Genomic DNA, 18,360 nt, shown 5'->3' on the forward strand with positions numbered 1-18,360 from the left:
TATTGTATGAATTTATATAATGAGTATATTTTTACAGATGAAACACAAAGATACTTAATGATTAGTTCATAACCTGACCACATACATCTTGACCCAACTCAAAATAACCTGATTAGAAAGAAGGAATATCAATATATAAAACACAGAATAACCAAGAAAGCATAGCCCTAATAAAATATTGCTCATATTCCAAAGGGTAAATCTAAAAGACATAAATGGAGCCGGTGCTAAATATAATCCCCAAATACCGTAAGACAGAAATCAATTTTTAAGTTCTCTATATAATATACATACCACTTAAATGAGCTTCATTTTAAATAAGTCAAAGTTTATTTTTTAGATTGATATAATGTACGTATTCTTTACAAGCAATAAAACTCAAGTTTATCTCCAAACCACCATGATCCATGCTTCTTTTATGCCGCACTGTGCCCAGAACAAGCTAGGTACATTAATGGGTACAAGGAGTTACTGATAGAAATTAATCTAATGAATTAAATCAATGGGGGGAAAATCAATAATGTTGAGTAATAGGTGTAAATTTTAAATTTCTCTGTGATTCTTTAAATCATGTTTGCCAAGATTTTACCTTAGTATTGACTATTCACAAATAGATTATTTTACCCTGTGGTAGAGAGCATTGTAAACAGAAACCAAATGGAAGGCTGGCTTTATTTTGCCCACAGTGATTTTCTTCTTTCTTGCTGTTTACCGTGTAATCATATTGCCTTCTTCTTGACAAAAATATTCAATAAAGAATTTACCTACACTAAACTCAGCTTTTGCTAAACTCATTTTAACATATATCCATTTCTTACTCTTGCCCCAACACATCCAAAAAACTTTGTCTTTTAAAAATCCATTCACATATATTATCCCTTTTGATTCTCTGAACCACCATATGAGGAGTACACCCTGTGCTATTAGCTCCATTTTACTTAGGAGAAATTGATGTCCACAGAGGTTGAATAACTCATTTAAGGTCCTAATGGTAGTGAGTGGCAAAGATAACACTTGGAACCAAGTTTTATGATTCCAAGTCCATTGGCTTTTTTCACTACAGTACACTTACTCTTTGATAACAAAATAGAATATTGGAGGACTACAGTGGTGATAGGTATCTTTTTCATAAGTTGTTTTATAATAAACATACATTAAAAGCAACTATTATCAGCTTAACAACTATAACAGCTTTGCAAAATGGCATCAAATATAAATCACATTTCAAGTTTTTAAATCATGTGAAACAAATGATATTAATTCAAGGGCTTCAAACAGCCTAAGAATAAAATGAAGAAACTCTCTTAATTATTGTGACACTGCTGTATCTGGTAATATATTCCTTCTGTAGTCTGATTTGAAAACTTAGCTTAGAGGGATCCTTGACAAATTTTAAATGTAGAAAAAAAAAGATAGTTAATTAAAACTACGTTTAAAAAAATATAATTTCCTCCTTTTTTTTAGTACTAAAATGCCAGGAAAAAAAGTACCATCTACTTACCTCAGTAATTGGCTGCCCCTGATGTGTCAAATCCAGTTCTTGAGGGCGTGTTACTTTATCAATATCCAATGAGTCCATGCTGGACGTTGCAGAGGTGATGCTAGAACGAGAGGAGTTACTAATAGAGCGCACTTCAGCATCGCTCACTGTGCCTGCTGATGCTGTTCTTCTGTGCTGATTAGTTACTGACGGCTTAGTGTCTTCTAGTACAGATTGCTGAGCAGCCTCATCCATGCTCAAGGAAGCCTGCTCTAATTGTGCAGTGATGTCATCCAGGGAGTAGTTGGCATGTGACACTTTAGTTACTCTGTTAGACGAGGACGACAATCCTTTCAAAGTGCCATGTTTTGATGCATGTCGGCTAGCAGGTAATTTCTGAGTAGCTTTTGTTTCTGTGATTTGACGCTTACTATTTCCTGCACCAATACTGCTGAGCTCCTGCTCTATTGAGCAAAGATCGGCCATCAGGGCATCCAGATCCACAGTTTCTCCCTGATTCAGAGCTTCTGCAATAAACAATATACATGATGTGTCCAGATCACACTGAATGAGAATTTATACATTCTATTATAAATCTGCTAATGAATGCAGGGGAAGAAGCAAAGAAATGTATCCTATTGGGCCTAAAGCCTACCAAATATATATTTCTAAGAGTTTTTTGTTTTAAATTCAGAGAAATTTTTAGAAGCAAATAGTCCCTCTTTTAAGATTTATAGTAATCAGCAGAGAATAAAATTATGAATTGAAAGATAAAAATAATGCAAAAATCATATACTGTCCCATGGTTTTAACCACATCCCCCATCCAACTTTTTACCGTAGGCTATATGCTGTTAATATGATCAGTGCCTTGGTAGAGCTGTTAATACCTGAAGAGTTGAGAGCATAGAAGGAAAAATACAAGGCCTAAAAAAACTGCAGATTACGATGTCAATTCCAAATATTATAAAGTTGATTAGGCAGAATACATTAAATAAAGGCCAGAGGAGCTGATTTAAAAACTAACAGGTAATTTCACTGGACTTTATTTCAATGAAAATACAACTTGAGTATGTACCTGGTCAAATTATTAATCACTAGAAAACTATTTTGGTTATGTTCCAATTCAGTTTGTTCTGTGATCATTTCAATTAGTAATAAAATGCACAAACCAAGAAATATACCAACTTACTGAAGTTATGCATGTAGTTTTTACATTGAGCTATTCAGAACTGTAACTGCATTCCTTCCACGTTATATAATTTAGTATGCTGTTTCACATTTTATTTCCAATTACATCTTACCATTCAAGTTGTATATGGAGAAGCGATAAGAAAAATTGGCCATATTTGTTTCTTGACGAAGAGGAGATCTTTTTACTGGTTCCATGGGCTTGTCAGAATCTAAGCTCTTTAAAAAAGAAAGTTTAATAAGTTGTATTATTTTCAGGCTTTGATTATAAAAAAGATAAAGTTTGATTAGGTGAACTTTCATAGAATAGTTAATAAAACCAAAATCCTTCTAGTCCTAAGGAAAAGTATAATTGTTTTTCATATTATTTTGGCTATAATTTTTTTTTCAATTGTTAGATACATGCTTACTTTAAGGCATTTAAGACCATCCTAGTTCAGAGTGAGTATCATTCCGAATACCTCAAGTGATGAACTCATTTTATATAAATTCATTATAATCTGAGCGTATGAATATGGACATGGAAAGATAAAAAATAGAAAGGAACAATGCAGGGAATTCTGTTATCTCTTTCCTCAAAGGGATTTGTTTTTGGTCCAGCATAGTCTCATTCTTGGTATGAAGTACCCTGAAGATAAGGCAAAATTCTGGACTCAAAATGAGTGAAATCCAAGATCATTTTGTTTCTTTGTATTTATTTTTATTAAAAACTTGTTTTTTTTAGTTTTAATTCTAGTTAATATATACTGTTATATTAGTTTCAGGTGTACAATATAGTGATTCCACAATTCTATACATTACTCAGTGCTCATTATACCAATCCCCTCCCCTTTGGTAACCATCAATTTGTTCTCTATAGTTTAGAATCTATATTTTGGTTTGTCTCTTTTTTTCTTTGGCCTTCTTTAGTGATATACTTGGATTCCTTTCTCTTTATTGTTTGCATATGTATTACTGGTTTTTAATTTATGGTTACCATTATGTTTGTATATAACATTTTCTGTATATAGCAGTCTACATGAAGTTGATGGTCACCTAAGTTTGAACCCATTCTTTTTTTTTTTTAATTTTTTAATTTTTTTTAATGTTTATTTATTTTTGACAGAGAGAGAGAGCATGAGGGGGGAGGGGCAGAGAGAGAGGGAGACACAGAATCTGAAGCAAGCTCCAGGCTCTGAGCTGTCAGCACAGAGCCCGATGAGGGGCTCGAACTCACAGACTGTGAGATCATGACCTGAGCCGAAGTCGGACGCTCAACCAACTGAGCCACCCAGGTGCCCCTGAACCCATTCTTTACTCCTCTCCCCCTCATGTTTTAGGTGTATGGTGTCATACTTTACATCCTTTTATTTTGTGAATCTCTTGACTTATTTTTATAAAAATACTTATTTTACTGCTTTTGTGCTTCCTACTTTTCTCACTCCTAACTTTTGGTCTTTCCACTCAGAGTCCCCCTTAACATTTCTGAGATTAATAAACAAATCCTCCTCTCCTTTACCCCAAGTGTTTTTCAAACTGTTGCTTCTATGCTCTATCTCAGTGGGGCTGTTTGTTGTGCTGCCTCTTCATGGGCAGTTTCCTCTAGCCCTTCTGGGTCTCCCAGAGCCAAGCCCCCTGATTTTAAAGTTCTAAGTGTTAAGCTCCACTGATTATAAGAAGGGACATTCAGCCCCTCTGGTTTTCAAAGCCAAATGTATGGGGATATGTCTTCCTCATGCAGGGTCCCTCATGTGAGCATCTGCTTCTCTCCCCTCTCCACACCCAGGATGCCCCTCCCTCATGTCTCTGCCCTTCCTTCTCTCTTGGATGTGGCTTCTTCACTACATTTAGCTACGGAGAGTTTGTTCTGCCAGTCTTTAGGTCATTTTCTGGGTCATTTACACTGATGTGGGTGTTACCTAGTTGTATCTATCAGACCAAGTGAGCTTAGGATCTTCCTACTCCACCATCTTCCCCAGAAGTTCTAAGACCTAAGATCTCAACAGAGAGTGGCTACAACTTCAAACAACGACGGAATATCCTTTTTCTTCTCAAACTCTATTAAGAGGAGGACAAAATGTAATCCAGCTGTGATACTGCCTATAAGTCTAGAATTACACTGTACTTAAGGACAGTGTCTTGTAAGTTATCTTGCTAACTCTTTAAATGACACTTTTCCTCTCTAACCTTTCTACAATAAAGAATATAAGATGCTTACAACAGAGAAATTCAGGGGAAAGGTCAGTAGTTAGTGTCTATGTAAATAAATTTGCAAATATTAGGAATAGTCTTTTAAAACTTTAATTTCTATTTAAAATCAAATAGATTTTAAATACAAAAAGAATGCTGGATAGTCTTTTTGTAGAATCATGGAATTAGATTAGAATGGCGCCTTCTTTATTCACTTGTCTCAAGATAAAAGGAATCCATTCAGATAGTGTCCAACCAGTTTTTAAAGCTATCATATGAAACTTTGAAATATCAAAGTTTCACAAAACTGTCAGGAAATTCTTTCAACCTCAAACCCAGTTCTGCAATTTAAGTCCTAATGCTTCTCTCAGTGGAAATGAAAAGTAATAGGTAGATAATATTTTCTGTAAAAGAACTTGAATATAATTGAGGACATATTAGGAGTCCATCTATTTACCAGTTCAAATAAACAGATACTTGTTATAATTATCTGCTGTGCCCACAGTGCTGGGGGAACAAGGGAAATAGTAAGAAATACTCCTTGACACCAAGAAATTGGTAACCAAGTAGTATGGGTTTTAACTCTTTTGGGGTGTTTGGGCAGGGTGGGGGGAAGTATCATGAGAATTTTGTAAAAGCTATGTATGACCCTTCTTCCAAGAAAAGGCAAATACACAAAAATTTTTACAAATGATTTTAGAGGATTCACCAACCACTTAGAAGTTAAACTCAATTTAATATAAAGTTGAAAATCCCATTAACACAGTATGTATGATACAGGTGCACAGATGACACTTTGTAGTAAATTAAAATAATGAAACAAAAACTTGAGGTTTAAGCCGCTAATAAAGTACATAAACCATTTTTTGAAAATTTCTAAAGTGTTGAAAAGCAACTTGTTATCAGTGAGCCACAGCATGCAATGGTTTTAATTCTGTCTCTAAAGACACATTTATACAATAAAAAACCAAAAACAACAACAACAAAAAACAAAAAAAATCAATGGGGTGCCCAGTAGCTCAGTCAGTTAAGCATTTGACTTCCACTCAGGTCATGATCTCATGGTTCATGAGTTCAAGCCCTGCGTCAGGCTCTGTGCTGACAATTCAGAGCCTGGAGCCTGCTTCGAATTCTGTGTCCCTCTCTCGCTGCCCCTCCCTCGTTCACACTCTGTCTCTCTCAAAAATAAATAAACATTGGGGCGCCTGGGTGGCGCAGTCGGTTAAGCGTCTGACTTCAGCCAGGTCACGATCTCGCGGTCCGTGAGTTCGAGCCCCGCATCAGGCTCTGGCTGATGGCTCAGAGCCTGGAGCCTGTTTCCGATTCTGTGTCTCCCTCTCTCTCTGCCCCTCCCCCGTTCATGCTCTGTCTCTCTCTGTCCCAAAAATAAATAAACGTTGAAAAAAAAAATTAAAAAAAAAAAATAAACATTAAAAAAAATTTTATAAAACAAAACAGTCACAGCATTAGGTTAGGAGCCAACTTTTTTGGTGAGTGGCTCTTTACATTATATGGCAAGAAATTTAAAACACTGGGAAGAATACAAGTACCAAACCAGTAGAAATGCCATTTGCAGTGAAATAGCATGGAGTTACTATTCCACCTTTAAAAAAAATGTTTTGTTACCTATTTTTGAGAGAGAACGGGGGTGAGGGGCAGAGAGAGAGGAGGAAAGGATCCCAAGCAGGCTTCGTGCTGTCAGCACAGAGCCCAATGTGGGTCTTAAACTTACCAACTGTGAGATCATGACCTGAGCTGAAATCAGGAGTTGGATGCTTAACCAAATGAGCTACCCAGGCACCCCACTATTCCACCTTTTTTAAACCCAAGATCCAATAAAACAAGATGAAAAAGCTTTGCCACTATTTTAAAATGCAACCAGGAGGGGCGCCTGGGTGGCGCAGTCGGTTAAGCGTCTGACTTCAGCCAGGTCACGATCTCGCGGTCCGTGAGTTCAGGCCCCGCGTCAGGCTCTGGGCTGATGGCTCGGAGCCTGGAGCCTGTTTCCGATTCTGTCTCTCCCTCTCTCTCTGCCCCTCCCCCGTTCATGCTCTGTCTCTCTCTGTCCCAAAAATAAATAAAAAACGTTGAAAAAAAAAATTAAAAAAAAAAATAAAATGCAGCCAGGAACGAAGTTTTGTCAGTATTCTAGAATTATGTAATAGAAAATACCTACATATGAAGACATTACTTATGTTGTAAAATATATTCATATTTACTAAGTTATGTAATAAGATTTGCTAAAATTTAGACTTTTAGATTTTAGGTTTTAAAACTTTTTTAGCTAGCAATCTCAATTTACAAAAGAGATTTTAAGTAATCCCTCTAGATGAACAGAACTTCTGCAACAAGTATTTTTTTGTTTTTAGACTTCTTAAAATAACCACAGAAGATAACACTGTGTTCTAGAGTTACCATTCATTGACTTTTGAATGTTTTGTACATTTTCCCTTTGTACCAGTATTTAAAAATGAAACCTATATCCATATCCTTATGTCCACACAGTAAACTTTTAGCACACAGTGATGACTAAAATCATCGAATAATTTTTCAAGTACTATTTCTAACCTGAGTGAGTTTGTCTAGCTCCCCTAGCCAGGCTCCAAACATTTTGTCCAGGTCCTGATCTTCCTTATCACTGTCTTCTTCAGCACCATGGTCAATTTCTTCATCTGATAGCTGCTCCATCTGAAATACAGATATTTGGGTAGAATGAAGAGTAACAGGCTAACTTGAAAAATTATGCAGTATCTCTTGTGATATATATTGCAACTTTCTGGAGTTAAATCTTCAAAACTAGAGATCACATTACACACAGGAACTAGAAATCATTAATGGAGACAGGACTGACAAGTGAATAGGAATGAGCACTTAAGTCTCAAATTTTTAGGAAATTGTGAAAAAGCAAAATGTATCAGATTATGACCAGAATCACAAGTTAACAGTAATTCTAAAATTGCAGAGCCCTCCCATTAATCAGAGGATTTTATGGTAGTACAGTTTTCTCCACTAACTGATCCTATAACACTCCAAACACCACAGAGAAACAATTTCAGAAGACTTCAATCCAGCAAGTTATTATCTCACTTATTCTGTAAAAATCTGTTTAGATGCAAATAAGTATGTATCCTGCAAAACTTTAGTCCAAAAATCACTTCAGAGAAAAGACAAAACAAAATATTTTATCTAGGTTAGTTTGTTGAATTAGTTCCTCCTCCTATATTCTTTCTATCTTATTTTCTCATTGGTTACTACAAGATTGAAGGAACCAGATTGAAATTTAAAAAACTTTAGAAAACTGGAATTGAAAACTTTAAATTCCTATACAAAGTTTCCTATATGTATGACTTTTCAAGTGTAATTTCATGAAAGAAGAGATATTTTCCTTCTCATTAATCATAGGATATCTGACATGGAACCTACACATTGTTTTGAGGAGGCAAAAAAGATTACACAAAACAAAGATCAATTACTGACCAGATACTTAAAGTTCTTAAAGTAATATTAATCTGATTATTATATTTCAATATAAAGGCTCTGAAAAATCTTTTAAATTTTCAGTACAGTTAACATACAGTGTTATATTTGTTTCAGGTGTACAACAGAGTGATTCAACAATTCCATATATTACCCAGTGCTCATCACAAGTACACTCCTTAATCTCCATTACCCATTTCACCCATCTCCCCATTCTGGTAACTATCATTTTTTTTTTTTTTAATTTTTTTTTCAACGTTTTTATTTATTTTTGGGACAGAGAGAGACAGAGCATGAACGGGCGAGGGGCAGAGAGAGAGGGAGACACAGAATCGGAAACAGGCTCCAGGCTCTGAGCCATCAGCCCAGAGCCTGACGTTGGGGCTCGAACTCACGGACCGCGAGATCGTGACCTGGCTGAAGTCGGATGCTTAACCGACTGCGCCACCCAGGCGCCCCACTAGGCAATATTTGGAATACTGCCTGTCAGTTGGTTTAAACAATTCCTCAGAGATTAAAGATATCCTAATCTCAAATAAGAATTTGTACACATATTGTACTTCCAAAGCAACAATCAACAAAATTGTGATCCTTAAAATGTGGTTGTATGCTATGTGAGGAATTTCATTGTCTAATGAAGTATCATGAAACTAAATTTTAAACCTTATGTTACTAGATAAAATTTTGCAGAGTCAAATAATGCTGCAAAATCAAATTGAACTTAGTTCTAAGGATGTGGAAAATCAGATCATATCCCATTTAATCACTTAAGGAAAATAATTTTCTTAAGCTTAATACTACAAAGGATCATAGCTTAGCAATATCTCTAATGTAAACTGATAACTCTCATTTCTTAATTTCACTACCTTAAACATGTATAAATCAGGACATTCTTTTTTTCTTAAGTTTATTTATTTTGAAAGAGAGAGAGAGAGAGAGAGAGAGCAAGAGCGAGAGAGAATTCCAAGTAGGCTCTGCGTTGTCAGCACAGAGAAACGAGGTGGGGCTTGAACTCATGATCCATGAGATCAAGACCTGAGCAGAGATCAAGACTCAGATGCTTAAAGGACTGAGCCACCCTGGCGCCCTGCCCCCTGACCAGGGCTTTCTGTCTTGACAAATGGAAAATACATCCACTAATTCCCCAATTCATACATTTGAGTCTTAAAGAAATTTGGTTTTTATAATTCACTTGTGTTAATAGTTCAAGGATTTTTATTCATTAATGAATTACAGATCTATCTCAACAGAAAACTGATATCATACTTAATCACTAAATATACCCAGAAAGACATAAAATGTTTGTACAAAGAGAAACCTGACGAGGTAATTTAATTACTCAAATAACAGTTGCTAGCTTGAGAACATCTAGGGGTAGTAATACCCAGTCTTCATAATGAAGACCAAAAAGCAACAAAACTGGAATTTAAAAGTCAACTTCCTCTTCCTTCCTAATCTTAAAATTAAATACACTGGAATAACCCAGAAGCTAAAATATTCTAGCAGGAATTCTGCTTTGAGATAATGATTATGCCTGCACTTCCCTTCTGAGCACACACTGTAATTGCCCATAAGGAAAATGCTATACTGGAAAAAAAATAGGAATATAATTTTGCATATAATTTTGTAGAGCATATGTGAAATAGTTCAAAATGAATATAAGTATTTTAAATTATCACAGAACTAAACAGAACTATAGCCTCCACATCAAAGACTAGTGTGTTAATTTTGAGTTTTTTCCTATTACTCAAACTCAATAATTATTCAGATTTATTAAATCTCTTTAAATATTTTCATTGATAGTTTTACCTGGATTACTACAGATTAAAGTAGAGGAAATATGGCTAGGGAGCAATATGGAAATTATGAAGCAACTATTTGACTTTTACTATTTATGTAACTTTTGCCAATTTTTTCCATTCTTGAATTTCTGTCACTACATGGGTTATTTATAAAAATTAACTTAAGACACTTATCCAGAGACTTTTCCAAAAAAAAATTAGGTCCTAAAATATTTCTTAACATATCTACACCCTAAAATACCATTCTCCATTCTCTAGAAGCTGAAGTTGATCTTTATTCTCCTACACCCAGAAATGGCATCATTTCTAATTATTACACACACCAAATAGCACTCCCCCCCCAAAGTTGTCTTGGCTGTACTGTTAAAGTCAGCAAATCCTGTACAGAAATTCATTCCTTATTACATATTGATACCTGTCTCCAATTAGATCGCAATTCTAAATCTGAATTTTCCCAACATAATGCCCCTACTGGAAATAACATCAGAAAATGCAAATAAAATAATACAACAGTCAACTGTCCCTCCAAAGATGAAAAAATTAAGGAAAAGAAAATAGAACTTATGACTCTTATTTTTAAATTATAATGCATACTAGAATACTATTAAATTATCCTATGACTATTAGATTAGGTACTTTGGGGGTGAGGGGAATATTCACTTTAATTCCCTGCTCCATTACATCTGAGGGAAATTATGTTCTGAAAAAATAAATGTACCCTAACACAAACGAAAAGGTTTATTCCCCAAAGGGCAGACTTGCTGAATATAAAATAAAATCCATAGTCACTGGCAGATCAAGAAAACCCTGAGTAATCCTGGACTTCAGGGACCTCTGTGACCTCTCTTCCCACTCTACCCTCCAACCACACAGTCCTGCCTGCTATTCCTTGGAGCAGAAAGTGGGGGGAGGGTGTAGATTCTGTTTTGAAGATAGATTGAGAGATGTCTAGTAAATACCCAACTGGAAAAAGTGAGGAAGGGTTAGGAGTCAGGTAATGAGAAGGTTTGGTTGCCTGATTATTTCAAAATCATACGTTTATTAGAGAATAATCACAGATTGCAGGTAATAATGAATGAACTAATATTTTAAGCTAACTTACATTTATTTTTTTCATGTAGTAAAAACAAAAATAATGGGGGAATGATCCACTGTTGCTTATATGCAGGTTGGGTTTCATTTTACAGATAACAGTCAATAATTGTGCTTCGATTATTACAGGTTAAAACTTACATATAGCAAGCTCTACTACACACAACAAAACAATTCATTTAGTATTCCTTAGTAAGAAACAATATTATTTCCACTAAATTTTCTATGAAGTTAATTATTTAAACATATTTTCCCTATTAGATTTCCTCTTGGGAGATATTTTGGTTTACTATTCAATTTTCTCACTGTGAGATAGAATGGTGATCTTTATCAAGAAGGCTGGGCTTAGAGTAGGATTTAAGAATTTGAATAAATATATTCCAGGTAGGACAAATTATAAAGAGCAAAGGAGAAAGCCTGTGTTTATAAAACTGTCATGACACTGACTCAAATAAAACAAGAGTTTGAAAAAGTGAGTTTTAAGAGGACTAAGGTCATATATATGACTTTGAAAGCCAAGTCTATTTTTCCCCCAGAAGGCAACCGTATTTTCAAACACAGAAGCAAAGAGGTAGGGGGAGAAATGGTATTTTACTCAGAAATGGTATTTTAACTGTGTAAAAGTTATTAGGAAGGGGCTAATATTTAGAGGACTACTGTGAATATTATGTAGAGATAATTACACAAATGGAAATTGAAGTCCAAGTCATATGTTTAGAGAGTGGCAAGAAAAATACGTGGTATTAAACAAAGGTGCCTTATTTATTACTGAAACTTTTGTCCCTTTAACAATTCAAAAATAATTGTTTTTTTGTTAAAAAATATATATATACATACATATGTATATATATACATACACATATGTATGTATATATGTACTTAAAACCACATGAAAACTCCCAGAATGCAGCAGTACAAAGCTGCCACTACAGCATTTCTCCAGGTCTAACATGCTCAATGTTCCAAAGAGGCAAGAGAAGCTTTGATTTAATTTAATGTTTGCTGTACACCTGCTGTGTGCTAGACACTGGGGGAAGAGAGATGGACATGATAGCCTCTGTCTTTAAGGAATGTATAATCTAGTAGGGGGCAGACAAGGAAACCAACAATGATAAAACACTGTGTTAAGTACTACAACAGGGGTATGTTATGTGACTATAGTTTAATTTAGTTTGAGGAGACTGGAAAGGGACGACGCTTCAGTCCAGACCTGAAGAATGAATGTGCAAGGCAGAGAAGGGGAAGAGTGTTTTAGACAGAGGGACCACGATGTGCAAGGGCATAAAGCTGTGACAAAGTAAGACACGTTGAGAATTCTAAGTGACTTAACATTTTTGGAGCATAAGATATGTGGTGTAGACCCATGGAAAATGGGGCTGGAAAGGAATTATCAGCAAAATTATAAGCCATACCAGAGTTTGGACTTGATGCTGATTGGCAATCTATTTCCAGTTGTGGTCTCCTGATGACCTACATTAAAATTATCTGGGGTGCTTCTTTTAAAGTCCGTTTTAAGATGGTCTGTCTAATGTCTACTGAATACTAATTTCCAGGGTCCTAAGACATTTTTAACAAGTCATCCCACATATTCTTTATGCCTACTAAAGTGTGACAACTGCACAGTGTGTTGTGTTATAACTGGGTGGATTTGCAAGACAAAAGTGATGCAGTTTCACACAATCACAATTTGGTTATAGGCAGAGCAACCTGGAATGAGTATTCTCAAAGCCCATAAATAATTTAGGCAATGAGAAGATCCCTTAATTAACATATCTCAATTACTCCTCCGTTATACCACAGTTCCAAGCTTCTTCTGAGTTATTCATTGAGATAAAATTTTCATTTTTTATGACCAGTTATATTTCAGTAGCTCTATCACAAAAACAGTTTTTGAAAAACCTCCTATGCTGCTCTAATCTGATAAATAATTCCAAAGAAAAACAGGCACTAGATAAGAGAGGCTGTAAAAACTTCCAGGCTCAAGGAGTGCCCCCAACTGTGCAAGATACAACTCCTGCAAAATAAAAGCAGGAGGAAGGAAACTTAAATCAGACAAAAGAAACAATAAGAAAAAAACTCTGTTAAAATTAGCAAGGCACAAAAAGAGGAAGAAGACTCATCAAAAGCAGGAGAGAGGAAGCCACAGCAGAGAAGGAAGAGGAGAGAAACAGGACACAACATAATGTACATCAAGTGAGAACTGTGGGGAATGGAGGGCCATTAACTCCTCATGTAACTAGGGCATCCAGAGGTGTGCTTGATTCACTGCTTTCTTGATCTACAACTCCTTAACGTAGAACCTTTAGTTCTGCTGTGAACTAAATGTTACCATTTGTAAACTGCCCAAATGGAAATTGGGAATTTAACAAACTAACTGAATTTACACAAGCTCTTCACAGAATCAAGACATTAAATACCGTGTTGTATGTACAGCAACTTTTCCCTCTGGTTTTATCTTTTAATTTTGTACGGTCTTTTTTCCTTTTTTTAAGATACTGCTAAAAATTTTTATTTTTTTTAATGTTTATTTATTTTTGAGAGAGAGAGACAGAGAGACAGAGTGCGCGTGGGGAAGGGGCAGACAGAGAGGGAGACACAATCTGAAGCAGGCTACAGGCTCTGAGCTGTCAGCACAGAGCCCGACATGGGACTCAAACTCATGGACCGCAAGATCATGACCTGAGCCAAAGTTGGACACTTAACCTACTAAGCCACCCAGGCACCCCAAAAGTTTTATTTTTTAAGTTATCAAGCGTGTAAATTTTTTTTTTTTTAAAGTTTATTTATTTGAGAGTAGGGGAGGGGCAGAGAGCAAGAATCCCAAACAGTCTCCGGACCGTCAGCACAGAGCCTGATGCAGGGCTGGAACCTGCAAACCATGAGATCATGACCTGAGCTGAAGTTGGACACTTAACTGACTGAGCCACCCAGGTGTCCCTCCTGGTGAATTCTTGCACTGTTCTGGTCAGTAAATTATTCACAACCCAAAAATCTCATAAATGTTTATGTTCATTTTTAGTTTTATTTTATCATTCATTCTTTTCTGTAGTTATCACATTTAACATAGGTAGCTTAGTTTGGCATGAGAATAAGAACCTTAATTGATTACTCCCAAAATTTCATTTTTCTTTTATTTATATATTTATGTTCCATATACATACTGTTTTTTCCTGAGGATTCTTTTCCATTATGAGCCTATTCTTATATAAACATCACTTTATACTTTATTAATTTATAAAGCAGATGAGTTTTTTCAAAAACTCAAAAGTTGCTTTTTATAAATCAATCACTGAAGTTTTCTCTGTTAGGGTTAGTGGCCTTCAACAGAAATGGCCCAAATTTTACCTAAGGTCCAATACTTCAAATACTTTGCCTACAAACAGCATTATGCCACAGTACTATGCAAGATACAAAGAAAGCAAAAAATACATTCCACTATTTCAAAGAACATTAATCCTAACCATGGGAGAGATGGTAAATACTGAAGTATCTTGATTAAAAAATTCTCTAAAAACGAAGTTCCTATTGTAGGCCTGTGCATGAATCAAATCTAAAGGAAGTTATGGTCTCCTAAGTGTTGAAAGGGATCAAGAAAGAAGCGAGGTACTTGTTATTCGAAGGCTTCATGGGAGCAACCTGAGAAAATTGGCCACCAGGAAACTTGCATGACACCTTGTCCTATGAGAGTGAGCTGACATCTGGATCTAAGTTTTGTAGTTTCCCATGGAACTAAACCTCCCAAATCAATAAGAGAGGTGTATTACTCTTGGTTGGCCAAGATGAATCCTTCCTTACCCAGGAGACAGAACCACTAAGGGAGGTGATTCACTCCTTATGCCTTCTCCTTTATTTATGTCTCAGTTTTTGACAACCCAAGATGTAACTAACACATCCTCTTCATTATCATGTACATTAACTCTAAGGTAACTAAAGATAATAAAAAGAAAAAAAAACAGCATAAAACAAACAAGAAATTTTTTTAATAGTTGATAGCGATTATAATGTTTAAGAAAACTATAAATCAAATCAAAGGCAATATGCTAATTTAATGTTTTATTTATAAAGCACTTAAATGCACCCCTGGTAAAGGAATTCCTTTCACAAGATAATGAACCATATTCATTTCTTTATTTACCTTGTATTTGTCATAATATTGGATACCGTTAATATACTAAACTCTAAACAGGAATACCTTATCTGAAGCGAAAAAAAAAATCTGAGTTCAATGGTCTCAAAGAAACCCCTAACATTCCTAATAAATAAGAAGTTCTAATGATCAATCTTATAATTACTAATTATATAGTACACCATAAACCATAATCTGAAATAACAGAATAAAAGCCCAATAAAACCAAAAAACAAGAACAAATAATAGTAATATTCTTTTGTTTATATTCCAGTTTTTGAAGTTCAAGAATTGTGAGAGAATAAATGTCTGTTGCTTTGAGGCACCCAGTGTGTGATGAGTTGTTACAGCAGCCTTAGGAAACACATACAGTCACTATACATATCAGTAGAAATGGGGCTTACATGACTGCTGACAGAGATGTTCATGTTGCTTATTCTGCTCCATACCTGGGACTGTCCCTGCTACATACCAGTTATTTCTGGAGACAGCTGATATTGTGCATACACTCTCCAACTTCAAGAGGGAGAGTGCTAGACAGTTTAGAAGCCATTTGGACAGGATGAATCATCACTATGTTTGAACTCAAGGTTTCAAACAGACAGGTAAATATGGAATAGATAGAAATAAAGATAGACATATGTTTATGTGTGTTTGTAGGTATGTCCACACAAAGGGCCTAATAGCAATAACATCCCAGTAGCAATTAGCATACTTAGCATCCAGTTTTTGGTTTCTAAATACACACTCTACCCAAAAAGTAACCAGGGGCCCTTGGATTAATGAGTCAAGAGTTGGGGCTGGAGGAAAAAACAAACAAACAAGATGAGAACCTAGAATATCTTCTGTGCCAGAAAGTGCTCAATAAAGATAGGGACATGTCTGTCATAAGGGCATAGAGGCCAGCCGGAAGGAGGTCCCTGGAGCCTAATATGGGACAATTTAAGCATTAAAATCAATTATGAGAAGCTACATAGCCCATTAAATAAGAATCCATGAATCCATTCTGATATAAACAAACATATGGGAAAGAAAGCTCTTCTTCATAGAATGCCAATGAATTAATGTAGATGAAATGACAGATCACCATTTGTAACCATTGTAGTAACAACTGATTCAGGTAAGAATGATCACCAGATAACAACTGATTCAGGTAAGAATGATCAACAGGTGAAGATGTGAGAAGACTGTTTACAAATTGTCAAAACTATCTCCCCACAAATTGCCTTAACCAAGTGATAAAAGTTAGCATCACTAATATTGAGGCAAATTAATATCATATACTTTCTCAGAAATAACACACTGAGAAGATATATTACCATTTTGTGGTGTTCCTGACAAAATGCATTACCCGAATCAAATCGTAAGACATTTTACAAAATAACTGACCTAAAGCTGAAAAAATGTGAAGGTCAAGAACACAAAGAAAGCCTCAGGACATGTTCCAGATTAAAGGAAACCTAAAAAGACATGACAACTAAATGCAATGTTCAATCTTGGACGGGATCCCAGACCCTGAGAAAATACATAAATATAGGTATAAAGAACATTATTGGGACAATTGCTAAAATTTGACTACGGGCTGTGGATTAGATCACAATATTGTATCAATGTTACATTTCCTGATTTTGATAACACTACTGCAGTTATGTAAGAATATCTTTGCCCTTAGGAAACACGCTAAAGAATTTAGTCATAAATGTCTGCAACTTATTCTCAAATGGCTCAGAAAAAAAATGTATGTGTGTACGTATGTGTGTAAATATGTATAAAGGGAGAGAGGAATAATAATTAGGCAAAAAGTAAACTACAGTTGTTTGTATAAGTCTTCTTATAATAACTTTTCTGTAAGTTTCAATTTATATCAAAATAAATTTAGAAAGAGAGAGAAGAGGGGTGCCTGGGTGGCTCAGTCAGTTAAGTGTCTGACTTTGGCTCAGGTCATGATTTCATGGTTTGTGAGTTCGAGCCCTGCATCAGGCTCTGTGCGGACAGCTCAGAGCCTGGAGTCTGCTTAGGACTCTGTGTCTCCCTCTCTCTCTCTCTGCCCTTCCCCCACTCATTCTCTCTCTCCCTCTCTCTCTCTCTGAAAAATAAACACTAAAAAAAATTATAAAGAAAAGAGAGAGGAAGGGAGGGAGGGAGGGAGGGGAGATAAAGAAAAGTCTGCCCTCAGGAAATTGTAGTTCAGTTAGGAAAACACAGGATGTCAACTAATACATCATGTAAAATTCAGAAATAAACTTAAAGGAAAAAACCATATAAGCTGAAAAACATTTTTACCAAATAAAATAATGCAGCTTAAGGTCCCTGAAAAATAACTGCAAATTTCTCCAACACATGATTTTTATTACCGTATGCATGTGTTACCATTCCTAAACTGCATTTGCCTGGTTTACTCAGTTAACTTTTTTAGCTTATTTTGGTCATTATAAAATTAGTTTTACTTAATGCAAATAAAAGCTTACCACTTTAGAAAAATGCAAATAAAAGCTTACCACTTTAGAAAAATTTCTAAATAGAAAAATATCTATTTAGAAAAAATAGATAATTCTTTCACAGAAGCAAAGACTATCATTTCTAACCTTCGGATGAAAAATGAAGTAACTAGGGGTGCCTGGATGGCTCAGTCGATTAAGCATCTAACTCTTGATTTTGGCCCAGGTCATGATCTCACAGTTGTGAAATCAAACCCCGCATTGGGCTCTGCACTGACAGCACAGAACCTGCTTGGATTCTCTCTCTCCCTCTCTCTTCCTCTGCCCCTTCTCTGCCCATGCATGTACTCTCACTCAAAATGAATAAACTTAAGAAAAATTGGTTGGGGTGCCTGGGTGGCTCAGTCTGTTGGGCATCTGACTTTGGCTCAGGCCATGATCTCACAACTTGTGAGTTCGAGCCCCATGTAGGGCTCTGTGCTGATAGCTCGGAGCCTGAAGCCTGCTTCGGATTCTGTGTTTCCCTCTCTCTGTCTGCCCCTCCTCCACTCATGCTCTGTCTCTCTCTGTCTCAAAAATAAATAAA

The 18,360-nt window shown here is 35.7% G+C and overlaps 1 protein-coding gene across 8 annotated transcripts in view; it reads right to left on the minus strand.

The window, feature by feature from the left end:
• RAPH1 (Ras association (RalGDS/AF-6) and pleckstrin homology domains 1) overlaps nt 1-18,360 on the minus strand; it is a 108,730-nt gene that overhangs the window by 63,410 nt on the left and 26,960 nt on the right. For all 8 annotated transcript variants that reach the window (XM_086719354.1, XM_086719350.1, XM_086719349.1 and 5 more), the window contains exons 2-4: nt 7,408-7,527; nt 2,784-2,889; nt 1,502-2,007 (exon numbers count right to left, since the gene is read on the minus strand). In XM_086719354.1, coding sequence (XP_086575480.1) covers nt 1,502-2,007; nt 2,784-2,889; nt 7,408-7,527 — 732 coding nt within the window. The remainder of the gene's footprint in view (nt 1-1,501; nt 2,008-2,783; nt 2,890-7,407; nt 7,528-18,360) is intronic.

The sequence above is a fragment of the Puma concolor genome, chromosome C1 (genome assembly GCF_028749965.1).
Source record: "Puma concolor isolate L17-30 chromosome C1, mPumCon1.1.hap2, whole genome shotgun sequence".
In the NCBI taxonomy this organism is placed as follows: Eukaryota; Metazoa; Chordata; class Mammalia; order Carnivora; family Felidae; genus Puma; species Puma concolor.